This window comes from Seriola aureovittata, chromosome 20 (genome assembly GCF_021018895.1).
Source record: "Seriola aureovittata isolate HTS-2021-v1 ecotype China chromosome 20, ASM2101889v1, whole genome shotgun sequence".
In the NCBI taxonomy this organism is placed as follows: Eukaryota; Metazoa; Chordata; class Actinopteri; order Carangiformes; family Carangidae; genus Seriola; species Seriola aureovittata.
In genome coordinates this window covers 20,129,804-20,157,273 of record NC_079383.1, presented here as the reverse complement: position 1 = coordinate 20,157,273, position 27,470 = coordinate 20,129,804, and the positions used below count along the sequence as shown (strand labels likewise).

At 41.2% G+C, this 27,470-nt stretch overlaps 1 protein-coding gene across 2 annotated transcripts in view; it reads right to left on the bottom strand.

Moving 5' to 3' along the window:
- gpr158a (G protein-coupled receptor 158a) overlaps positions 1-27,470 on the bottom strand; it is a 66,121-nt gene that overhangs the window by 36,026 nt on the left and 2,625 nt on the right. For both annotated transcript variants that reach the window (XM_056364378.1, XM_056364379.1), the window contains exons 2-3: positions 16,653-16,758; positions 1,184-1,286 (exon numbers count right to left, since the gene is read on the bottom strand). In XM_056364378.1, coding sequence (XP_056220353.1) covers positions 1,184-1,286; positions 16,653-16,758 — 209 coding nt within the window. The remainder of the gene's footprint in view (positions 1-1,183; positions 1,287-16,652; positions 16,759-27,470) is intronic.

Below are 27,470 nucleotides of genomic sequence, written 5' to 3'. Positions count from 1 at the left end.
GCAGTAAAAATAAAAAATAAAAAAAAAAAAACGATGTAAAAATGAGGAAGTGAGGGGAAAAAGGGGCGAGAAGAGGGTAAAATTGAAATAGACACAGAGGAACACGGTGTATGAGGTGTGAGTGGGATGAGACGGGAGGGAAAGTGGATTTAAATGAAAGCACGGCGGAGAGAGTGATGGAGGCCAGGTGAAAACCACTGGGGTTCTGTGTCTGCAAAAGCCTTTTTTAATTAACTCACAGCAGACAGAATAAACTGGGAGAAGTAACTACCATTAAAAAGATATTTCCCATCTTGAACCTGATTAGCCTCCCCAGGTACCGAGGCTACTTCAATTTACAGACAGGGCAGTAGCACGCGTCCCTTTCATTAGCACAGTTATAAAACTGGGATGTTATATAATGTAATACAGGAGGTGAAGATATGGCTCTGCTGCTAACAGCTGATGGTCAACTTTGAAGCTGAGTCAGAAAGGTGATCTTTAATTAATTTATCTCAAATTAGTGATAAATTTGCACCACTGACGCACATTATCAACTATTATAGGTCCTCCATCTTCCATCTTGTAGACCCTGTGTCAAAATCTAATAATCAATTGATTATTCAGTTTATAAAGCGGCAGAAACACAGAGATGTTCAATTTATTATTATAGAAAAGATGAGAAACCAGCACATATGCACATTTTTGAAGCTGGTACCAGTGAATTTTGGCAATTCGGCTTAAAAAATTATTTTTAATTATTGATCAATTATCAAGATTTTCTGAAAAGTGCCTATTCAGGACTCTACAGTACTGGTTGGTTTGTGGATGCCTGGGGAAATAATGTACAGTTGGGGTCAGCAGCTGTCGGGGTTTAAGGTATTTGCCAATAAAAAACAAGAACAGTTTGACAAAATAATAACCGAAGGCTCATTTACTAGGTGTTTCCAGGGCTTTCAACCACACCGCATGGACTTCATCAACAGAGTGGACCCTTTAAGTGTAAACTGTTTTGTCAAAGCCAGTTCAGTTTTCCTGGTGTAATATGATCTTGACATAATCTGCTTTCAGGCACATCGATGGAGCCTCAAATTGATTATATATATTAAAGAAAAATGGTTAGCACTTTATAACGACACAGTAATAAAATACTATTGTTTACCTGTGATCAATATAAAACGTCATTTATTTGTCGTTGACTCACGTGTAAAGCCGTTGACAGCCACTCTGTTGGGGTGGTAGAATCCTTTCTTGCAGTGGCACTTGTACTTGTCTAAGACGAATCCATGACCGTGGATCGGCAAACACTGTGAGGAGGAAACAAACAAACATATACATCAACGACACGAAGACGAGAAAATGCAATTTATACTCGTATTTCCTTGATAATAAATAAGCCACTTAAATCCAACATTAACATTGAAAGGATTTCAAACTGACTGATAAGAAACCATAAATATATAAAAAAGCAATTCAAATATGCCAACACTGAACCAAAAGTACAGGCTGTAGCTGAAATTTAGTCAGCAGAGTGTGAGATCAAATGTTTTGTGAGAGGGACAAGGGTTCAATAATTATTTAAGTTGTGAGATTCCTCGCGCCTTCTCGCCGTTCAATATTAAATTAGCGAAGCCTCTTCCATTCGATTGAAAGTCTGATAGGAAACAGACTGAGGGCTGCTCAGGAAAAACACAAGGGGTGTCAGGGGGCAGCCATGGGCAGACTTTGCGTGCTGCTTGCCAAATTACAAGATATAATTAATGTCTAAATTAAGAACAGACTTCTTTGCATGATTAAAGCGGAACCATTAATTCGATTTCTTATGGGAAATGAGATTCCATCTTCTGTTCTGTAGGAACACATTCAGGTCATTGACACAAACCTTCAATTTATTTTTTCTCACTCGTTCTCTGTTTCTCAAACTATATAACAGTCTTCTTTTTTTTTTCTCCCCCCCACACAACGTGAGCAAGTTTTTCTAAGCGGAGATGATAATGACTTATGAATCCCAAGGAACGAACGAAGGGCCCAGAATAGCAACGGTACTTCAGCTGACACTTGACACGCTATGAAGTGTTTGTGACCTGACTGCGAGATCTCGAGGCGAGGCCAGTGGCGGTGTCTAAATGAAGCACCAGTCACTGTGATGCTCTTCACAGCGGACTGGACTCTGCACATCTTAAGAGGCAGCTATTTCTGACTGTCTCTCAAGGTCCTTGGTGAGGTCTGAATGTGTTTTTCAGTCTGAGAGAGTGTAGCCCCCCCCCCACCCCCCCAGTCAAAGCCTTGGAGAGGTCGGGCCGAGCCTCAAAAGCACAAGGTAATTACCAGGTTACTATTCAGCGAACAAGTTCCTCAAACAAATTCCACCGAGGAGAACGAAGCATTTAAAGTGGCACTACAGTAATCTGTCGGAGACGCCTCCTCCTCGACTGCCTTTTGATCTTAAGATCGTAAAACCTGTGCACTTTCCCATCTTGACTTTATCAGTGTGTCATCCCTACACGACCTAAAAGACAAGAGGTTTTTCATTGTATGTATCTAAAATATATAGTATACAAAGATGTTTTGAATATCCACGTCCACCATGATTTGTTTTATATGTATGTGATATTTTAAATCTGCACTCATATCAACAATGGGGCAAAATACTTTGTGTAATGGAAAAGAATAATAACCTTGAATGTAGTTCTCACTGACCGCTTAGGAAACAACAGGCAGCTGTAATTCAACACATCCTGTGGGTGTCAAAGTGTGGGCTACATGTTATTTGTGCAAATAGGATGAATGTGCAGAATAGATGGTCCACTCAGTTTGATTTAAACTACTGACATGTGCATTCCTTCATATAAAAAAAATAAATAAAAAAAGCTTTAAATGAGCACTGTGTTGCAACGTGAGTCAGGTAACTGATTTCATGTTTGATTTCGCAATAGCTGTCTCCTCAGGACAGGTGGAGCATGCTGCAGCTACTGCCTGCCACTGTTAATATGCCCACCGCACAGAGACACCAGGACAAACAGTCAAAGACAGGTGTGTGTGTGTGTGTGTGTGTGTCTCTGTGTGTGTGTGTGTGTGTGTATTTTTCATGTGCGTGACAGGGAGAGCCAGGAATAGCCCTGGCAGTGCATCCTGCACTCCTGCCTGCTGCGGTGATTGATGCGACGACTCGGACGTGGACTATGTTGAACGGGGAAGCAGCCAAGACGGCGCAGCCCTGCCTCCCAGCTACCTGCCATCAGTCACATGTGATCTCAGCGGCAGCGGTCCAGCCTGGAGCCAGACTCATATCAATGGGCCATAAAATGAAGCTTCTGAACCAGACCTGTCTCTGAGGATGTGAGGGGACGTGTAGTAGTGGGGCTGCATGAATATTTCTGTTTAGAGTTAGTTTCTTTTCACAGAAAGTTCTCCCAAAAATATTAATTAAAAAAAAAAGGAAAATACTTTTTTTTTTAATCTTATAAAGGAGCCAATTTAAAGATACCCTGGGGAATCTTTGACTGCTATAAGTGCAAGTATGCGAGCAATGTGATTAACATTCCTCCCAATAGCATCATATTATTTCACAGTTTAACAAGATGCAAGGAAGAAAGAAGCTGCATGCTCCCAAATACGGATGTAAACAATGTGGGTCTTAAAGAAAATGCATCCAACTCATTTTATAAGGCTGCAAACAAGGATTAGTTTCATTATTGATTCATTTTTACTAATTTTTTTGTTTATTAATCTATTAACCATTTGGTCTCTGAAACTTAACCAGCATCATTATAAAATACTATATAAGTCTAATATGATACATTACAGTAAATTTTAGTCAAATATACACAACATACAGCTACATCTGTTCTGATTGCAAGACAACCTACTAGTTTGAATAAAGCACACACAGGCAGTGACCTACTTCTATATGCCTGACATATGCTATTAATTATGTTTGATGATGTTCTGTTGATAGCTACTCGGGCGGCCATATTGTTCTTTCCATAATGAGCTGAAGGCGTCAACTGTGCTGCCAGAGAGCAGAAATCACATCGAATTAACTGATAATTAATTAGGTCTATATGATTGGGAATAATGCGTTTGACTGCACACAGTCTCTAACGGTTGCTTCTGATAAGGTCTGACATGGTTGCCCTTTAAAACTGATAATTTAACTGTAACATGATGGTGTCACCCACATCACCTGTGGGTGTGGAGGTAAGTAAATGCAATCTACATCATTCATTCTTTATGACAGTCACATGTGAGAGAGACACCCAGAGGTTGTACTGCGGTGTCTCCGGCACCCCAGGTTTCCCCACCAGCACCGCTCGTTGCTGTTTACATCCCAGCTGTGGCGGCTGTCAATCACACACACACTCTGACATGCTAATTGCCATGGTGACGTGTGTGACCGCGAGCGAGAGCCTTTTTATCGAAGTGCGTCACGCTGTCAGACCAGCGTGGTCTGCCTGCAACAGAGCACTTACACCAGGCCGCAGGACTCAGAAATAGACACAACACACACTCACTCTCTCTGTCTCTCTCTCGCTCTCTCTCTGTCACTGGCTTGTATGAAATCTCTTACACCAGTGCTGTTTGTAACATGAAATCAGATTTTAATCATTGATGCTGTCTTGGTGGCAAAGCAGGAACCAGAACCCCAATTCTGCACTGATCTGAAGTAAGTAGAGGAGGGAATAAAACATTGCCAAAAGTATACGGACACCCCGGTCCCAGTGTTTACTCTTCACCTGGGGCTGTTTTTCATAATTTGGACTACACCCTTTATAATTCAAATTAAGGGAAATCTAGTGACCCCTTAATATCCACCCAGGTAGTTCCATTTTAATTATTTCTACGTGGCTAAATGTGCAAAACTAGATATTAGAAAAAACAGAAAAACACATCTTGTATAACTGAACTACATTCTGCTACGTTTTTTTTTTGCCTTTCCTATCCTGTGAATCATCTCACTTACCCTCAGATTCCTCCTGTGAGCCACTGTTCAACACAATAGTGTGCTTCTAACTTTGTGCCAAAAGTTTGAGGACAGGCCTGTAACTAAAATGTTGGATAGGGAAATGGGAAGTGGCAGTAGAGAGATGATGGGAAGTGAGGAGAGAGGGTGGCTGGGTGTCCACATACTTTTGGCCTTTTTAATTATAGAATCAGTGAAATCTAAATGCCTCCTCTTTTACCATGGGTATAGACTTTATAATATACATTTTAATATGTTTTCTAAATCTTTCTGTGTCATCTAATTTTGTAATGTTTTTGTAAATAGAGGGAAAGTGAATCACTCTACTTTCATTCATATTCATTTTGCTGTATTTGACCCCAGATGACACTAAGAATCTAAAAGCAGACCATCTTATAGACATTGTAGTTTATTGGTGGTGCTGTTTGAGTGATGGCTACTAGATTCCAATTATTGGCTCCCTCTTTTTTCGTTATAACTTGGGGGCTACTCTGGGAGCCATACCATTGACCCTGACCCTACTGTGTGACCTCTGAACTCCACATTGACAGTTAATGTGGATTAGCTTTGAGCATGGAGAAGCCTGGGACATTTCTATTTACTCATTTTGGTGCAGCAGTGTCACTTTCTTCGTGGTTGATGAAAGGTTTTATTTTGGAAAATACATTTTCTCTATTGTGTCGTGTACTCGTGTGTGACAGATGTCAAACTGAGCTAAATTTAAGACGTGGCTCGTGCATGATATTACATCATGAGATACAGATTAAATTCAGTGTAGCTACATATCTACAGTGCATCATTGCATTAATGTACATGAGGCTGCGGGAACCACTGCACACGCTCTTCGTTTTTTCTCTTTTTGCCGACATCAAACACAGCAGTTCTCCTCCATCACCTCTCTGTGACATGAGGCAGGGGAATAAAAAACCAACTCCGAGAGCAGCACTAATTGATGCAGAGGCCAGGCGTCTTCCACCTTACCAGGAAACTAGGAGCTAGCTCAATTCTTCAGGCTAATTAGGGCCTGCCGAGGACTCTCCCTCTCTCTCAAATAAGCCCACGCTCTTCCGGTCCAGCACAGTGCCTAATCAACCACTAATAGGCCTCTGTAGATATTTCCAATGATCCTACAGAGTGCAACATAAACCCTGAGGAAAGCTTATCATCCAGTAATTACAGATTGAACTATAGGATGCACAGAAAGGAGGTTAGAAGGAGAAGACTTGGCTTGAGGGCAATTTACTCTGCACATACAGTGCGGTTGTGTCTGTGCATGTGTTTGCATGCGTGTGTGCAGTGTGCTGTAAACTGCCAGCTCAGGATCTGTGTGAAGGCACCAGGGAAATTAGACGACAAGCTGGTTTTGTTTTAAAGGGAGAGAGAAAAACACGACGCGCTGTACGTGTTGTGTTAAACACTGAAACACCCTGTTGCGATTCTTTCCATGACACTTGGCCCAGTGAAATTTGTAAATAAATAAATGAAATAAATGCTTGTTTTACATTAAGATAATATAATATAGGAGCTGTCCAAAAAGTACCCTCAGAATGGTTGGATTTTATTTCTAGTTTATTACTATATCCCAAAATCCACAACTACATCTAAACAAATAAATAAACTCCTGGTTGGACGGCCACTCGCTGCATTTCCAGAAGTGGTAGTGGAGAAAAAGAATTACCACATTAAAGTACATTATAAAGTGTATTAAGTCTTATATTAAGTAAATGACATAACCTAACCCTGTCCTCTGACTAACTGGCTGTCATTGAGAATATAAAGAGTACAGTAGGTCCCATTGGTTCACGAGTTAATGCTTCATGATGGATGGGCCCATAAGTTAGAGGAGCAAGACTGTGAAAAGTATATCACGGTTTGTGTGAAGCTGTGTGTGTGTGTGTGTGTGTGAGAGAGGGCGAGAGTAAACGTGACAGAAAGAGGGAATGCAGGGAGACTTTTGACGTCAAAATATCTGCTTCAGGCTGGGATCGTACTGATTTTTTTATTTTATTTTTTTTTAAGATGTCAAGCAGGAACTGGGATAAATAAATTGGTCCTGGGTCTGGCTTAAACCAGAATTGCAGCCCTTCGCATCACTCTCACTCAGTCATACAGACAAAAACACACAGACACAGCCTATACACAGTGAGAGCAGAGACACTGCAGAGAGCTGGATGGCTGTGTGTCTGCGCTCAGAGGGACAGCGAGACAGCCAGCCAGGCCTTTAAACGAGGTCAACCAGCAGGAGTTAGCCGGAGCAGAGCTGCCCGGGCAGTTGGGCCTCGCTTTGGGCGCCGTCCAAAGACCAGAGCCTAAACACCAGTGAGATAAACACTCGGGCCTAGAGGGAGCTTAACATTGCCATCAAGCTGGGACAAGTAAACACATACAGCTCCTTAGTGCACACAACAGACGCCACTGGGATATTGCTTTCATAATCATTTTCACAGCTTATGTTAGTGTCAAAGTGAACTGGCCGTGCACATATTTATTCCCTGCTCACACAAATAAAATGCACAGTAACGCTGACTCCCGCAACTTGCAGTGGCCGGCAAAACAGACGCACATGAGCATAATCGTGCACAAAGTTTTAAGACATCCTCAGAGAAGCGTCCGGGGAGCAACGTGTCACGGGTGATGAAGGACGGTCCACTGACCCTACACTTTGACTCTCCTCATATACAGCAAACTGCAAATAACCATTTTTCTGCTCGTTTGTGAGTTCATAGTTCAGACTAAGGGTGTCACTTTTTATTCGATACACAAACTACCCTTTGAATGTGGGGGAAAGTAAAATATTCCATCCTTAATAACCTGTTCACATCTCAGATTCTCCATAGCGAGCCAAGACACCTGAAGAAGCTCAGACTAGGACAGACGACTCTTTCATCTGATCCTCCTGGATACCTCCCTGTGGAGACATTCCTAGACAAGTCCAGCTGGGAGGAGACCCTGTGGGCAGACCCAGAACACACTGGAGGGATTATATATCCCAACTGGCTTCAGGATCTCCCTGGAGGAGCGAGAGGATGTGCCAGAGGAGAGGGATGCCTGGGCCATCATGTTTATAGCTGCTGCTACCGTGACCTGGATCCAAATAAGTGATGTAAAACGGATGGATGTTCCAACCCGTCTTGTTTTAAGCACCTTGGGTAGACAGCAGGGTGAAGCCAGGTAACTTCTGTGACAGTAAACATAGCCGCTATTAATCTCTATCTTTTCGTCGGTGTCCCTTGCTCTTTCTTTGCCTATTTCTATCCTCTGTAAGCATGCTGCTGTGCTCATTTTACATCCAATCTCATGGGTCCCTAGACAAATGTTACCTCTACATTCCTCTCTTTTCCCATCCTCCCCGGACCGAGTGTTTGCTTTCTGCCTGGGTTTACGGTGTGCTGCTGCTGCTGTTGCTGCTGCTGCTGCTGCAGCTGGGCAGAGCGGATGTAAGACTTTGCCTGAGGGCGAGTGTATTCAAGTCTTCAAAGTGTTTCCATGTAAATTCAGAGTTTCACCATTATCCACAGAGCCAATTAGCGGGACAGTGGTTAAGGAAGGTTCTGCACTGCCGAGGGCCGGGAGCCAATGTTAAAACCAGAAGTGTCCTGTGATCTATCGTCCCTCTGCGATATGGCCAACAGCCCGCAGCCTTGATGTTTCCATCTCCAACAACCCTGAGGAGGCCGGGCCGCGGGACACGGAGCATCGTCGCTGTGTCCAATGTGAATTTTGTATATCAGTGGTTTCATTTATCGGGAAAATGAGTAACATGTATCCTTGGATGACAGCATATTTTTTTGGGGTACTGAATGATGAAACAGGAAGTGTTACATAAAAAATATTCTCAAGTATTGTGACCCAGACATGACATGCTACTGTTTGTGTTGCTACAAAAACATTTAGAGGTCTCATAGTTTGGATATATTTATGGGTTTTAAAAACCAAAAACGCTTAATCTCAGAGTAGTTTTACATCTCCTCTCTCAGGCTTTTCTCCGGAGCTCTAATAACAACAGGTCGGTGAGCCAATCAGAAGAGAGGAGAGTCCAACAATGAAAACTTTTACAAACTGTTTCCAAGATGTATCAGTCCATCCATCTGCCATGCTGCAGACGTATCTACATCCCTCTTTATCCTTGAGAAACTCATTAATCTTTCTTTCTACAGTGGAAAGAAATCCACATTTATTGCCTTTTTTTTTTTTTTTTCCTGAGTAGATCTTACTTCCTACCGGAGGAGGGTTGAATCGAGGCTTTGCTGTAGATGGATGAGAGGTGAAATGTCTTCATCTACAACCAAGTCCAGTCTGTCGATGCAACCCTTCTTGGACAAGCGTGACCTGGATGACTGAGACAGCTTAATCACTACAATGCTGCGTAATTCACCCAGCACAAAAGGATTTGCTAAAATTGAAGGGTGAATTTAAGTCTGCTGGTGCACAGCAGTATTCTATTTCCTTCCTATCAAGCACCCTTATCAGCTCTGAAGCATAATCACAGCTTTGGTGCGATCACTGTAGATAATTAGCAATTACCCTATTTATAGGCTCCTGAACATACTCTAATAGGCAACGTAGCAAGGAACGTAGTTAATTAGGATGCTTCAAGCCCTTTCTCTCCACCCAAATCGCTGCAGCGAGATCAGCTGGTTGCAAGGGTCATGGGCTTGGTGTGAAACCATTCTTGACACGTGATTCCTCATGGGAATCCCTGTTGTGTTTCTAACAGCAGGGGGGCAAGGGGGGGGTGGGGGGATTCCCAAGATCCTAAAAAGACTGCTATTTTTATCTGAGACTACGGCGGCCAGGCCTCACAGATGAAGGGGTAAGCACTTTTTTTCTCGAATGAGTGTAGAGGGAACACTTGGATGGGGAAGCTGTCAGAGAAACAAGCAGATAAACGTTACTCACCATTGCTCAGCTAATGTATCACATTGGAAGCGGGGGACTCGGGGAGTTTTCTGAGCAAGACGGCATGTCGAGTGAAAAATCAAGTCCTACAGTGAAGAGTGACGTGTTTGGATGTGACACGAAACTATGCGTTATCTGAAGAATTCGTGTGTATGACTTTGAAGAAAACACAGCAAAACGGTGCATTAAAAAATAGAAATAAAAAAATCAATTCCTTGAACACCGTAAGTTTTAAGAAGCCGGTAACATTAAAGATGTGAAATCTCATCCTCTCATTGTTTTGACAGGAACTTCACCACAATGTTCAGCAGACGTATAAGGGCGATTAAACTCTGTGAAATACCTCAAGTGTAACTGACCGGAAAGATCATATGGCATAAAACTATAGGGCAATCATTAAGCTGCAGAAAGTAGAGGGATCCAACTTTCCTTAAGTATAAGAACAAGATTAGGAGAACACCTTAAATACTTAAGTGAACAATCTTAAGTTTTTAATCTTTAAGTCTAAGTAAGACTTAACTTAATGTATTTTGTGCAGCCGTCTCCTGATATTCATCGCTTAATATTTAACAAGGACGCAATTTTTATTCTCCTTTTTGTAAGAAAGGACAGTAATTAACAATTAGCTTAAGTTTCAAGCAATTAATAATTTAAATTCAATTCAATCTGAAACAGAAGGAAGGTCCTTTTATAGGAAAACTCTGGGACACATTCTTACCCTTAGATGAGGAACTGGTTCAAAAGCATTTAATTATATAAAGTAAATATGAATATAAAATTTAAGAGCATGTGTCATTGCTTTTAATGTTGTACCCAGAGTGCTTTTCATTAAGGGAACACTGGCAATAGCGTTTCAGTGAATTCACCATTTGGAAAAGTCAGTTTCTCACAGAAAATGATTTCTAACAGCTCATTATGGGGTCGAATGAGGCCTACAACCTTTGCATGCAAATGAGGCAACATTTCTGATGCTCCAATCAATCTTCGTCCTGTGACACGCTGATGAATGAATTCCAGCGTGGCAGTCTGTTTTCAAAGTGTTTTAAAAATGAATCCCATCAATTCAGCGCGTCACATGTCTTTCTTAGGTTAAGTGAATGAAGCAAAACAAGGAAAAGAGGTGCAGGCAGTTGTACATTACGCTCTTTGTGCAGGCGTCCTGGAAATGCATGTTTCTCTGCAGCCACTGGCGTCCGGATAAAGGACTTGTTATCATGGCTGCCAATACAATACACGGCCTTTGTCTGATCTTTCTAAATTGAAGGCAGCTGCAAAGTAAAGATTGTAGGACAAAAGACAATGAGATGTAAATCACAGAAACAATGCGTGACGACATGAAAGGCTCAGGTTGTAGGTCACCACTGGGGTCAATGCCAATCATCTGTTTTTCTTTCTTTCTTTTTTTTTTACCCCTGTTATACTTGTTCATATGTGTATGCTTCTCTTTGTTATCTATGGTAGAAAACTGAATATCTTTGGTTGGTCAAACACCTGAAGATGACACCAATGGGCTGTATGGAAATTATAACGAGCATTTTTCACTCTTGTCTGATGTTTTTATAGACAGAATAAATAATCGATTAATAAAGAAAATAATTATTTTAGTTACACTGCATGGACACAAATGTAAATCTCTTCAGTCAAATACACACAGTCTTATAGAGGGGACAAAACTCAGGTTGATAAACATTGACATCTTGGGGATAAAAAAATCTGCTTGTGCATCTGAGGAGAAATGCTGGTCCCCACAAGGTAAACAGTTTGTTTTAAGGGTGAAGACTGACAGTATACAGACATTGTGGGAATGAAAATGAACAGTCTCATGGGGACAAAAACAATCAAAATGTGGTCTCTACCGAGTTAATTATTTATGGGCTTAGGCTAGAAGAAGTGTTGGAATCAGGAATATACAGTAGTCTTCATGGTTTGAGCTCAGGTCAGCCTCCAGGGAATGAACGCAAGTTAAAATTATGTCCTAACAAAGAGGACAACAACTGTGTATGGTGCACACTTGCCTGTTTGCAAGTAAGAGTGAAGCAGAGAAAGTGAAAAACCAGAATGAGAGGCGGAGGGTGAGAGCAGACGCAGCAGCAGGAGGCGGCGGCAGTTGTTTAACGCTGATGGCGTTATTAATTCAGCAGCACAAGGTACACGGCGGAGAAATCAGCGTGTGATTGAGATGATAGCGGGCTGGGCCAGGACAACCTTGAGAACCAAGGTCAAGATGTAACCGTGATTCAACAGACAGAGCTTGAGCTTTTCAGCATTAGAGAGGCAGAAATAAACCACACCAACAACATCAAACATCCGGCTTTCATGCAGTGGTTTTGAGTGTGTGTGTGTGTGTGTGTGTGTGGGTGTCGTCTAAACAAAGTGTTTTGGAGTGGACAGGCAGACCTTTACCGTTGTTAGCTTTAATGCTCCAATGACTGACATTTCGATTTGTACCGCTTCAAATTTGAAAAAGTTTGAATCCAAAAAATACATTTTACAAAGTGAATTTTTCATAAATGTTTTCTGAAAACTGAATCAGTACTTTATCGTCAGGCAACTGAGCAGCTCACATACCAACATGCTCACAATGACAATGCTAACTTGCTGATGTTTACCGGATGCAATGATTACCATGTTCACCATCTTAGCTTAGCCTGTTAGCATGCAAATATTTACTAATTAGCTCTAAATGCAAAAGGAAAACATAAGCATGTCGCTAGATAGAAGTTAGTTCACTCAGGTTATTACAATTCATTCTGACATAAATGTCCCTTTCTAACTTCATAGCAATCCATCCAGTAGCTGTTGAGATATTTCACTCGAAATCACAAATGTCGACCTCATGATGGTGCAAAAGGAGAAGTCAGGGGTCACCAAAGGATTCGTCCTCTGGGGGACCATGAATGCACCAAATTTTATGGCACACGATCCGATAGTTGTTGAGATATTTCAATCAGGGCCGAAGCGGTGGACTGACATCGTCATCCCCACCACTGCAAACATTCAATAAAGTTAAAAGTTCACAGCACTTTCCTGTGTTTATGATCAAACGTTGAAATGTTCACTTCTATACATTGACCCTCGCTCTTCTAACTCAGCAGCCCTCGACAAGAAACAGCGCAGAGTCAGGAGTCCTTGTCGTGCCAGCTGGAGTAATCATTCAGGTTATGTGTCACTGCCTTTCACGGGCTACAGTCCCCCAGGGTCCCACCACTTGTTCTGAGCAATAAGCTAATTGATTGAAACATTCATCATCATCCACAGCCACATTCTCGTATGAAAGGTGCCCCCAGGGCGGCAAAGTCCTCGACTTTTGAAGAACGGTGAAACACACTAATGGAAGTGCCATTAGTGAGAGATGAGAGACGAGAAAACGTCAAACCTCAAACAGCATGTATACACCTCTTCAGCGGGAAATTAAGTCAAGATTGTAGCTGATAATCCGTGGGCTCCATGTTTGGCTATGTAATGATTTATCTAGATACAGCATGATTGGTATGAATCAGAGCCGTGCACTTAATCAAAGAAATACAATGTTTGCTCTCAGCTTAAATCATGCAGCGACCCGTCTGCAGTCAGAGCTGATAATAACATTGATTACTATATATTGTCCTGGACAGGAGCGTGGGCTGGTTGGTTTTCTCCACTGCATGCAAGTTCCTGTAATTTGATGGTAATATATACAGTACCTATTTGCAGAAACGACTGATTTACAACAATATGGAAATGGTATATATCTCCGTTCTGACAGGCTCCTAAGTTTTACACAAACTCACACACATCACGCTTCAAATCTGAAATCTTACTGGGTTTGGGTTGGACTTTTCTTAGCTTAGATTGACTATGGCAGCACAGGGGAGAAAAATTAAATAAAAAAGGGTTTTGTAAATACAATTAGTGGGGAAAGACTGATGGAAAACTGTACAACAGTTGTTGGGTTTTAAAACTGCATCGCCGGGTGTCAAATAGCCACGCTGCTGGGTTATTGTATTTTTCTCGTCAACGGTCCGAGCTTCATTTTGTTTCGCCTTCCTCTGCTCGCCTGGTGAATCAGTCATCCATAGCATCTGCCTCCATCTAAGTTTGGGCTGCCTGCATGCTTGGCTGGGCAAACAGCAGCTTGAGAGGCAGCATGTAAGGGGAGGCCAGGGAGCCGACTCTGACTGGCTGACTGACTGGCTGACTGGAACGACTGCATTTTGTCAGATCCAATTGCTGGAATTGTGTCACTTAAATAAATAAATAATAATTTTAAAAAACGCTGCTAAGACGAAGGAAAACAACAGTGGTTGTGTGCTGAAAGGAATTCATAGATGTTGGATAAATCCCGACGGAGTTGCACATGCAAAACATAATGCGGAGTCCAAGCGGAAGGTGCAGTGTTGCTTGCGAATGCTGTTGTAAAGAGCATCCGAGGGTGGAGTGGAAATGCGAATACGTCAATGAAACACTTCAGTAACTAAGCTGCTCCAACACCAACTAAAACAACTGCTTTGTTTCCAATAAAACAAAGAAACGACTCTTAACACGGATCTATAGCAGCTTGAAATTATTGTCTTTTTTATTTAAATGGCCCCAAAGAAACCCATTAACCGACAAATTTGTGCACATGCAGAGGGAATACCTGACTGGGAAAAAAATACAGCAATAAAACTAAATGAATCCCTGTTTGCAAATGCAGGGCATCCCTCTCAATGCTGTTTTTATCACATTACCACACAGATACAGCCCTACAAGACTTGATTACACCGCTGTTGGGCTTTCTATTCATAGCTAGTGAAACAACAGCCTCCCACATCACCTCTGATTTACCTGGTTGTGCACTCTAAGGCCAGGAAGGTAGGTTGTTAGCTGTAACGGATACGAAGATGGCATGCTGTAACTCCTATTTGTGCAAGACTGATATTATGTGAGGGGGATCATGTGTTATTTATGAATTATGATACAAACTCCGCCATACACGTTCACAAAAGATAACAACTAGGTTGAAATCAGTGTTGGTCAATGTATGTTCCTCCCTCTGTACCTCTCCCTATCTATGTTGTTCCTCTAGCACATATGATGGTAATGAGCACTCCCTCATGATAAAGCTGTCATGCAAGACAAGACGTATCCTGCAACATGCCATGACCACGACAGCTTTCATCATTCAGCTGTGAGCAAGCATCCTCCTAACACACTCCTGCACTGTAAGCACACAGAGATCATTATTTTGCAAACCAAGCTAAAAATCTATACCAGTAACAATGTGTTTGTCTCCTTGTTGCCTCCCAACACACACACACACACACATATACACACACACACACACACACACACACACACGTAGAGACACACACACTATGTCAAATGTCTCTGCCATCGACTGTCCATGGAGAGGTGGAAGTACTCAGACAAAGAGAGTGATTAATTATTCAAAGAGGCTCAGTGCAATCCATTACATCACATGCATTATGAAGCAGTCTGATCTACAGCACCTCTTCAGAATCTATCACTCTTAACGATGGAGCTGAAACAGCAGGTAAGAAGTCATCGACCAGTGAGCTAGCTGCTACCGTAGCTACACAGCAGAAAGGTTACAATGGTATTAATAATTAGTGATTTAAAAAAAAAAAAAAATAAATATTTGTGCTGCAAATTCCCTTATAACATGGTACTACAGGTTGCTAAGCTAACGGCTAATTGTTGATGGAAGCGGAGAAGATTAGCTTCTCTCAATTAATTTTTCTTTTCACGGAATGCACATCCATAAAAGCAGCTATGATCAAAATATTTACACCAACAAGAAATCTACTTGTACATACAGTAAAACAGGTCACCCATAGTGACAAACTCATAAAGAATTATCACCCGCTATTAGGCGTTATAGCATCTTTTAGCTAACTGTCTGGTTCCACAACTTTACTGTTTTGGCTCAGCTTCAAAGTTTCCCCATCTCAGAATATGAGATGTGGTTATCGTCTTAAAAATAGCAGAGCGCTGAGAGTTTTATCATCTTCTCCACAAGCTCAGCCCACATGTTCCAGGACCTTGAGACAGGCTATTTTTCATCTGTATGAAAATTGCCGGGGCTATTTTCTCCTGCCAGTGTCCAACTCTCCAACATTCACATCACTTACATTTTAAATTACATTTACTTCTTGACCTTGTAGACAGACTCTTGAGATTAGGAACCAAGTCTTTAGACTGTATCTCTGCTAGCTGACTAATGAGTAAAACGATGATGGTGAACTACAAAAAACTACAAATTAATGGGTCCAATTGAACTCATTTGTCCACTTAGTATCACGAAAAGCTGTGCATTCGGTTTCAAGAGACAAACGCGTCATATTTCACAAAAAAAATAACTTTGATGGAGGTAATAACTGAGAGATGATGTGCAGGTGCAGTGACCTAAACTTACTTCTTCACATCCTTGACAAGGATAAATTCATAAGGTTATTCTTTACAAAGAGATATAACTATCACTGTATATATTTCTTTTAATAAAAACACAAAAATAAGTGTAATTATCAGTTTTTGCAGATAAATATTGATCTGCTTTGGAAGCAAGTTAAATAAGCTGAAAAGAGATGCTTAGAAGGGCATTTTCATGCACATAAATTTAAAAGCCTATAGTGTTTAGTTAAGTGGTAGCAGGTCGTAACAGTGCCATTAAAGAAGAATCAGATCACCATCCATCCATCACAAAACAGTACAGATTTAGTGCTTTTCCATTTACTGCCTCGTGGACATGTGACTGAACGCATGTACGTTACAGTTCAGTTTTCCAGAGCAAATCAATCCTGTGTCTAATCCGCACGTTCGACACACTCACCTCCATAGTGGTCAGGTTGCATCGATGGGTTCCAGCAAACCAGCCGTCGGTGGAGCACTGGTCGATATCAACATCCTGCAGATTAATGTCCACTCGCACCACACCCCTGCAAGACAGGAGGACATCATGAGGACGGCTGCTGAAGAATTAAGAACGTCAGGGAAAAGTGTATTTGGAGGATATTGGATTTTCGCAGTTTGTACTCTCTTAAAGGTTTTGAAAAATTACAATATTCTTTTCAGGTTTCCTCAAATACAGACTTTTACGATTGAACTATTAATATAAATTTGATAGGCACATTATTGTCAATATTGTGGTAGAAAGACGAAGAACAAATCTCAAAAAGAGTGATATATGCTGAAAAACTAAAGAAATCAATAACTAGTGACAGGCCATACAAGTGTGAGACTTTTCTAAATTAAAAAAATGAATCATCAACAATAATATCTCACTACTACAACTTCTAGCAGCAGCGCTAATATAAACAAAAGCCACTGAACTAGTGAGCACTGACATGAGGCCAGATACAATGTAAGGCTCAGTGTCTTGTTTCATTCAAGTACTGACATAAATAGAAAACCCCATGTTTCTATTTATGCTGCAGCGTAAGGTATATAGAGTATCTTCTGACCACGGGTTGTATAGACTTGGAGAGTTGAAGCGGGGACACGGAGGGCGACATATGAGGCAAATATGAGACCTTTAATGGTGTCAGTTTTTCAACAAAAAAATTAAAGTAAACAAATATAGACTAAAAAGCAGACGGTTAAAGTTGTAGCCCACTGCTGACTGACTCCATGGACACAATCTGCTTCTGTTAACCCCCCAGGAAGGTGGTTGTACAGTAAAAGATAGAGAAAAATAGCTCAATATATACAAATAAAAGGCTATAATGCAACTTAAGGCAAGAATATGGATGCATGAGCAAACTGTATAACAAATGTCCTTTTTTTCTGCGCATCTGAAAGTCAGACAGAAAGACTGTAAACTGCCGATAGATTACTTAACACAACTAAACACTCAGCGAAGGTAGCTGAGGAAGGCGGGAGTCTTTCGGCCAGCTGAGCCAGGCAGGAACTTCTAACAGGGCTGCGGAGGATTTACACTTACTTAAGCTGCCTAAAGGTCTATGAAGAGAAAGGTCAGGATCTGCGAATCTGAAGGTCGGTCTCTCTGATTCGGATGTCTTTTCTACCCAACAGCTGCAGCAAGCAGGACAAACCAACAGCCGGATACAGTATACCGTATACTGCATGTGTACACAAGAGAAATAAGCAAATATACAAAAAAAAAATCTTATTGTGTTTGGTTAATGCATTTCAGACATGTGCAGCTCAACAAGAACCTCTGCGCTGTCTCTCAGCGACCTCAGCCCACGTTCAGGCTTTCCCTCCTGGAAGACTTAAAAATGGAGCAGAGCCTGAGGCGACGTGTTGTTAGAAAATCTATACTGGCTTTAAACTTTGTGGAAGACACGCTGTACGACTCTCCAGAGTTACAGCTCTGGAGGACGAGTGTCATGACACCCAGATAATGTGCAGCGATGAAAAAAAAAAAAAAAGACATCTCTCTCTGATCCTGCGTTCACTGTGTGCAAATTTCTCGCAATGATCTCATCATCTCATGCAGATACAAAACATTTGTTCAAAGAGCAGTCGAGACAAACGTGTGACACAGAAGGAGAAGCTGCATGTTTTTGTGTGGTTTTGGACAGAAGTCACCAAAAATACCCTCGGACGGTTTGATCAGCGTGATCCTCTCCAAATCGAGCAACTGAATCACTGCTGTAATCTGTTTAATCAGGCAAAACCTGCAGCTGCTTCACTGAAAATAAATCAGTGGCTGACTTTGTAAAGACCTTTAACTCCTGTGATGCTTGTTTGAACATCGACATCCACATGGGTTTTATTTTGTTTTAGGATTAACGGAGAGCAAAGAGAAAAGCTGAGTACAGTCACTAATAACTTTGGATTTATATCCCAATTAAAAGCACTGAGGGAGGCTTGTCTAGACCTCTAGTCTTGAAGTACAGTAAGGATATATGTCAGTCTTGTTTCAAGGATGATTTCCCCTTTTAGCTCCACAACTTTCTACCAGCGATCATTGACTAATAAGGCTTCAATTAGGGTGCGATGATTTGTATTATTAATGGATTTTGCCCCGGTGCGGCTTTGTTAAAGAGCCCTCAGTGGTCTCACCAAGAAATTAATGGAGACACGTTATTACCTGGGAAATATTCTCGAATTAACGGCCCTATTCACATCTCATTCTACTTGTGTTGCAGTTTTGATGGATTGGATAAGTGCATGGGGCAATAGTTGTCAACGGCCCACTATGGTCTTCCATCATATCACTTAGTAGATCTGTACTGATCACTTGTAACTACGAAGATGTCATACACATATCATATAATTTAGGCGACGGTCGCAAACAGCCAAGACATGCTCATAGGAAGTAATGTGTTTACAACTCAGCACAAAAGTGTAATTGCAAAGAACAAGTTAGCATGAGCAGCAATAGCACAATCTCAAACTTCATCCGAGAACAAAAACATTATATCATTACCCAAACAATCGGGCATCACATCCATTTAAATAATTAAAATATCAATTTTTATCCAGAGTAATCCAACAATGAGTTGGAGCTGTGACACTGAGGCATGTAAACACCTTGTCCCATCTACTGCTGGATTTTTGTGAGCAGAGAGAGTGTGGTTTCCATAGTTACGCCTTAGTCAAACCATCTCTTGTGGTGACTAAACAACACACAAAGCAGAAAGTGGCAGAGGATGCTGTCAATGTTGCTTTATCGGTTTGGGGAAGAAGAAGAAAAGGAAGAAGACGGAGAAAGAGGCAGAGTTCATTCTTATTGTAATTGGAAGAAGAGATGACAGAAAACTAAAACTGAAAATGTGACAAACTGTGAAATTATAAAAGCAGAAGGTTACAAAGGATAGTAAAAAAAAAAAAAAAAAAAAAAGCACGACTGATCTATAATAGGCCTTTTTTTAATGGCAGACATTTTGACAAGTTATAGCAGGAAAAGCACAGGTGTAATTAATAACATTAATCACAAGGCCGTGAGCGAGCATGCTACAGCTCAGGCTTGCTAATCGTCACGGCTTAGGGAAGCTGAGATAGAATGAGGACACGATTAGTGTTATTAGTTACACCTATGTGTTTGCTGCTATCACAAGTCAAGATGTCCATAAAGCTGCATTGATGTTGCACAGTCTGATATTTCTTAATAAAAACCTGCCTCTGATCGGCTGCCAGGTGTCTGTCAAAACCGTATAACGAGACACCACAAATATATTCCTCCAGTTAAGAGTTTAACCTGCTCTCCAATTAGCAGGTAACCATAGCGACAGTTTCGTGGCCATATTGCCTGCTAATGCTGACTGGTGAAACAGACGCAAACAAAGCTTAAGATGACAAGAAACAAACTTTAAACCACTGATGGTGATTTGAACACATCGTTTCTTTTTGTCTGTGGCAAATAAGCAATGGTATAAGTGCAGGAGGAGTCTCGCCGTGGCATCAAGGTGTTTCTATTATTTTGTCCACACCATTTATATCAGCAAAAGCAGGCTAAATAACAGAAACACCTCTGTATAATGCAATACATTTCCAAACACTACCTCCTCAAAAACTGAATATTACAACATTCATGAAGGAGGTTTTACTGCAGGACTGTTGTATTGGACTACATCAGTTTAATCTAGATGTTCCTAATAAACTGAGAACTGAGTTTATATTAGTAATTATCAGTTGTATGCAGACTGCAAAATGCCTGACCGGAACTAATTGGTTGATTTCGGTGCTGTCCTCACCTGTGAACTGATACACCTGGCAGCCTAAAGATGCTCTTTAATTTAATCGTTTTATCATATATTATTATATTTATCACCAAATAAGATGTTTTACTCCTCCCCTTTTAAAATGCAACACTTGTATTTTTGTCTGAGAACATTTTTACACAGTGATTTTACTTTACTGTCTTTTCATTAACAGTAGTTAGAGGCTGTTGACGTGCTGACGTCAGTGTACTGTCTCATCTCCAGTCTCTGGAGTTTCAATTACTGGTAGCATTTATTGCTGCTCGGTCTGAACACACTTAATGCTGTTGTTTTCTTCATCACAGTGACTAACTACCTGCTGTACATTTAAACTCACACTAGTTCTGCTTCAGCACTCACAGCTCTCTGCTCCTTTTAGCGACTTTTTACTAATTCAGCTGCTGTTTATGTGCTATTCAGATAAGCTAGTTACTTTAGCTTAGCAGTTAGCGCTAGCTTCTCCCTCTCTCTCTCTCTTGCTCGGTGTGTCTTGAATCATCAGGTGAACTTAATCATCAGAGTGTAGTGTTGTTGTATCTTCAGTGTAGAGGATTGTGGTGTTTATCAAAACTTCAGTGACGTCTGCTGTCTTACCTTCGACACACGACTCCGCTCGTTAACCGCAGTTGCTCAAACCTATAACCGTCACTGGACACAGCAGCCATTAGCCTGATAGGCTAGTACTCGTGACGTATAACCAATCAGATCGTGCTGTGGGCGGGACTCTCCTCCAGACCACAGAGTGCTGACTACAGACCAGAGCCAGGCGGCTGCATCACAATCAAAGTAGTGCATTTTTCAGTTAATTTATTTTATCGGTCGTCGGTTAAAGGAAATAACAGTATTGATCATCAGAAAATGCTTGTTATTTTTAAAATGTTGGGATGAAGAGGGACGATTTGGCGGGGGAGTTGGAGCATTTGGTGTCATAATGATCTAATATGACTTCACTCCAAACCGTCCATAGGCAAACCTACACCGTTGCTCTAAACTTAATATGAAATAAATCAGCGTTATCCAAGTCCAGTTACTCCAACCTAGATCTCCTCTTGTGGGACATTTTGGTCCCCGTTGTAGGTCTGGGACCTTGGGGTTGTTGCCTGTTTTGCCCAGCTGGTGATCCAACCTTATAATCCATATAATTGCTTACTTATTACCATGTATAAAAGGAAGAAAAAGGGTATACTGCAGATCACAATTGTAATCAAGTATATGAATAAATTATTTAACTATAAGGCTTATAGCAGATTCATTAAGGTGCATATAAACCCACTGTAGCACTGGCAAATTATTATACAAAGAAACATCTTGTATTATACTGACAAACATTTCAAAAGGCTACCTATTATTGTTTAAAACATGACACAAAGTACCATCATGACATCATTTAGTAGTCTATATTTATCCAGCTCTCACTTTCATGCACTCACCAACACTCACATCTACAAATACTGCTGGTGTGGCATGTTCTCTAGGTGCACAGTAGCTGGTTTACTGTACCTGGCTCCCAGCGGACACCGGGCAAGTGCAACGCTCTCTCTGCCTGTACTTCTGTTATTAATAACTGCTGCTCCGGTCCTGCCTTGGGGCAAACTGACCTCGCTGTTTTCCACTGCACTGCCGGTTGTTTTGTTGAGAAATTACCTCCGTTTCAATTCTCCTCTTTACGTAATAAGGGCAGGAAAGAGTCCATTGCAACACACGACACAAGAATGTGACCGTTTGTTTATGATGGAGGATTCATAAAAATGTATGTTTCAATGGCAGCTCAAGCATTAACATTTGCTGAGGTTTTTTTCTTTTGCAAAAGTGAGAGTCTATACAATTAAAAAATCTATTTTTTTTCCACAATAGCCTCCTCTTTTTTTCTTCTGCTTCCAGCTCTCCAGGCAATCTTTAGCATCCCAGCCAAAGTGGACATATGGCGTATAAAATAGCTTGTGAAAAAAAAAAAGAAAGGAAGAAAAAAAGAGCAAGTGTGCTGGATCTCAAACGAAGGTTGCGACTTAATAAGCGTATGACACAAAGACCAGATCGCAATTTGTGAGTGGCAACGAGGACCATGGGCAGAGGCATCATGGTGGCCATCAAGGCCCTCGGGCATAAAGACAGGATTATCACAGAGAGCAGGAGATGGTGGTGCCCCAGGAAACAGAGTGCTCTCTCCTTTCATCCTCCATTCTTTGTGGGTCTAAAGGCCAGGGCAGAAAAAAGAGGAGCATCCCACCAACAGGGGCTCGGGTCTGTCTGACAGACCTGTCAGACTGCGCTAATGTTAGCCGCAGCATTATGAAGTTGACTGTAGATGTATCTGGCTAATTGCTTATAAGCTACAAAAGGATATTCATGAAAACATGCTCAGGATGAAGGCCTCCATGTGTCCTCTTTGTTGCGAGTCACTCTTTAATGTATTCATGGATGAATTCTGAATGTCAGGTCTATACGCTTTGAGCTGTATGTCTCTATTCAGGCCTAGAAAATGGACTCTGAGATTGATTAGCCCATTTAGCCTCTGCACAGCACAGGGAGCTGTGCTAAAGTCTGAATTTCAACTAAGCGTGGCACCAAAGAGACATATAAAAATACTGTGAGGACAGATATTTCATACTTTTGTCATAGTTCATTTCGTAGTAAATTCATTGCTGTGGCACAGTGGTTAAGACTTATACCAGATCAAGTACAGAATAAGAATCTGTTCTACTAACAGCTGTTGTAAGCTATCTCACACAAGACTACAGAGTGTGATAATATGAGGCTGATATGAGCAATGTAGCTAATCAGTTTGTAGTGCTTTCCATATGCAATACCATTTATATTAAAACCCCTCTCCAATGAAATCAAGTTTTTAATCTTGTTAACATCCACATGATGTTTTTTTTATATCAAACAAGCCATATGCTGAGTATTTCTACTTTGGAGTTGCAGTGAACCAATGACAGCCTCATAAAAACGGATTCAGACAGCCTGGGTTTCATATGTCACAAACTTAAAGAACCAATCCTGTCAACTTGTGGGGACGGGGGGCGGGACTAAATCAACCTGAAACCTTGTCAGTATATATACTGTACATATGACTGATGTTACAGCGTTTAAATTGTAAATTTTTGATGGATATTTCCACCGGTGTCACATGACTGACAGTAACTATAGCATAATGTTAATTAATGACACAGTAAATTGTCAAAAACACGGCACATAAGTTATAAAGCAGAGTCGTCTGCAAGGCTATGTAAAGATTTCATGTGTGTAAGTGGATTTATATGGTGCATGTTTGCATCCAGCGGTTTCTTCTGAAGCAAAAGCAATAAGCTCTGACATCTCCAGTTACACTGACCGTGTGCACATAAACCAAGAATAATGTAAAGGAGAGGTGAACATGTACGACTGGCACAAGCTTAAACAATATCCATGTAGCCAGAAGATCTGCACGCCCAGATGAACTTCCATGCACATTCCTCCTGCCCCAGTGTCTCGACAGGAACACATTGCTGTCCTTTTAGAAGGGCACAGTTCGCGCATTATGTCATGGAACAATCACAATGCAAGGACTGTGCAGCCCGTCCAAGGAAAATGTCTCTTATGTGATGGAAATGCATTAAGCTGACAGGAACGAGCAGAAGCTAATGTGAGTCTAGCCGCTGGGCAGGATGCTGCTTGTCTACCAGCGTTTCAGTGCAACCTGGGTCATTTTATTGAGTTCTGTCGCTGGTCATCAAAGAAGACACAGCGCCTGTAGCGAGGCAGCTGTCACAGAAAGTGAATAAAGACTTTCTTTTTTTTCTTTTGGCGAGCTGGCACTTTCTGTCACAGTTTTGGACTCTTGACACTCTTGTCATTAAAAGCACTATTCATTGATTTGAGCTGCTGACAAAGGAAACCTGACAGTTTTTGTGGCAAACGTTAGCTGATTTATTTAATTTATTTTTTTTGACTGGAGCTGGTGACAAGTACGTCACATAAATAGTTCTCGTTTAATTCTGAATGCAAACTAATGCCTGCTCTTCTCATCATCTCCACCCTATAATGTCCTAAACATCAATAGATTCATCTTACAATTCAACTGTCCAACTTTATCCTGAAAGTGGGCACCTACTTTCCATTCAAATTTGCTTTGTTCTGTATTTTGACTTCATTTAAAAACTAAAAATCCTCCAGTAGCTGCAGGATAAGATGGAACTCTATCCCTCTATGGAAATATTAGAGCAAGATACTCTGAACGGACAAAAGGACACAGGGAGTGGTATTAAGTTACAAGGCTGCATCGTCCTTATGTGTGCTGTATGTTCTTATTCACAATTTTGATTTTATGTAATATTTTGCACTTTGAAGGTTTAGCACAATTTGGGAGATGACAGTGAGTTTCTCTGTCTTTTGCAGACACCTTTTGTCCACATACAAAAAAATTAAAATTTTAAAATTTTAAATTAAAACCCGAAAATAGAAAAATAAATTCCTTTTCCAAATCTTTTCTAAACTTTCCAAACCCAGCACAGCACAGAGGCGTCGTCTGTCATACCGCAGCACCAGATTACTAAAGGATAAACCTACAGTAATGATACAGATTTATAATCCTTTGAGAGGCAACTGGATTGCATCAGTATAACGCTATTAAATCACAGAGATTATTCCCATCATTAGCTGCATTATTAGGGACATGATATCACTTTAAAACTGCCAGAAAGCCTGTGTAGTTGGATTTTCTGTAACGTTGACATTTACTGGCTGAAGGCTTCGTATTGACAGGTCACCTTACTGAGCAGCGGAGTCCCAGTGACGTCAGCGGTGAGAGAGGGAGCACCTTGGGGATCTTTAACCCTCACTTGCTTCAGGTTGCACTCAGTGGAAACCTATCCTTCCTGCCATGAAGTCAACGCACTGACTGTTTTAGCTCCAAATCTCCACTAATTTTCCTCTTGGATGCCTTTTTTTCCCCCCTCCTTCTCTCTTTTTCATCTCAGTTTAGCATCATATATTATCGCACTTAGCCCCGGGAATTGTGGGGTTTCCTTCCTATTTATTTCTGGATGGTGTCCATCTAAGCAGATGCTGCTGGCTCCTCCTGGAGCTCCAGGCCTCCCGCTCCGTTAGACGGCTGGGCGTCCCACAGCAGTCAGGCTGCCCTGACTCTTGCTGCTTGTAGAGCAAAACGGGAAGCAAAGCCAAGCGTAAATGAAGAGGAGTGTGCCATCTAATTAGAACCTGTTCGGCCTTTGGAGAAATATGCTGAAAAATACATGTATTCCTTTACAGTTTTTTAGATAGTTTCAATTAGTTTGCCTTGTTATTCTGCTGCTGCTTGAGTTTCAGCCTCAAGGCAATTAAGGTCTGTGTTGTGAAAGGTGTTTGTTCACCCAACACACACACACCACCTCACATTCCTTCCCTTTTGTTTGCTCAAACTGGCTTTTGCATTTGTGTGTCTGTGTAGGCACGAGTTTCTGTTTCTGAAGTTGGAGTGATCTGCCAATTAGGACGGTACAGTATCATCCAGAAGAATGTCTCAGCCTTCAACAATGGCACACACACACACACACACACACACACACACACACACACACACACAGATACACACTGCACGCTTGAAAACAGCCAGTCCTCTGTGTGTGGTCTGAGCTGCCTCCCCTGTGCCTCGAGTGCAGCTGAAGAGACAGACGGGAAGAGAAGAGATGAAGTGTGAGAGGTGCGATTTCTTACACCTTCACAGAAACAACAGGTCGATCTATCGCAAACACATGTCCACACACTCCTGCTCTAACAAGTCACTGTAGTTGTTTAGCGCCTGCGTGTTCAACAAACACAAAAAAAAAAGGTAGAAAAACAGACTTGTTTGTTTTCGTCCCCATATGCATGATGCATAAAAACTCAAAACAAGTCACCTTGCCTCTTGCAGCACTGTGTCGCCAAACAGGAAGTGGCTGAAGCGTTAAAAGGCTGGAATCAAAATGGCCCATGCAGGGTTGTTGTTCGACATCTTTCATTATTAATTCATTGTGGTATTGATTGTGTATTCATCTGGAAGGGAAACGGAGGAGAGCTGATGTCTGAGGCAGCTATATTAGCCTAGCGTTTCCCCTCCTCTCCTGTTTCCTATCTGGAAGGCTGCTGGGGCACAGGGAGGACGCAGGATCAGCTGAACTGCTACTTTGATACGAGCGTATCAAACACTGCTGATGAGAAAAACAAACTGGCAAAAAGGACAAGAGGAAGTGCCGACAGATGTTTTATGTGACCTTAAATCATTGTATGTGACCCTATAAAGACAAGAAGCTCAGCAGACTTTGTGCTAAGCTAAGCTAAGCTAAGATAAGCTAAGATAAGCAGCTTAATATTTACCTTGCAGACGTAACAATTCTCTCTTCTAACTCTTACCAGAAAGGAAACAGCATGTTAGCCACTTTACTCATGTGTTTAAAGGTGGGAGGGGCTCCACTTTATGGTTTCCCCAATATCTGTGCAATATTTCCCTCAACTTTTTTTCTTTTATTTCCACTATTTTTTGATTTCCTGATTGGCTTGTATTAATTTATCCTCCACTTTTGTGACTTGACATGAAAGCAAGAGTTTTGATATTTACTTTGTTAGAGTTAGATGAGAAAATTGATACCACTCTGCTGTCTGTATGGTAAAAGCCTGTTAGCTTAGCATAACGTCTAAACAGAGGAAAACAGCTGGCTCTGTCTAAAGGTGGAATAATCTGTCTACCAGCAGCTCTAAAGCTCATTAACTGACACCTCATATTTTATATCTGTACAAAAACTAAACGACTGAGTCAAGCTGTTTCCAGTATTTTTGCTAAGCTATGCTAACTGTCTGCTGGAGGTAGTTTCATTTCTACGGTATATACGCATGAGCGTGGTATTATAACTCCCAGCAAGATAGCAAATAAGTGTATTTCCCAAAATGTTGAACTATTTTCTTAAATACTTCTTGCACTGGTCTTATATTGGTGTTATTCTCTCCATTTTTCATTAGTAATAGAT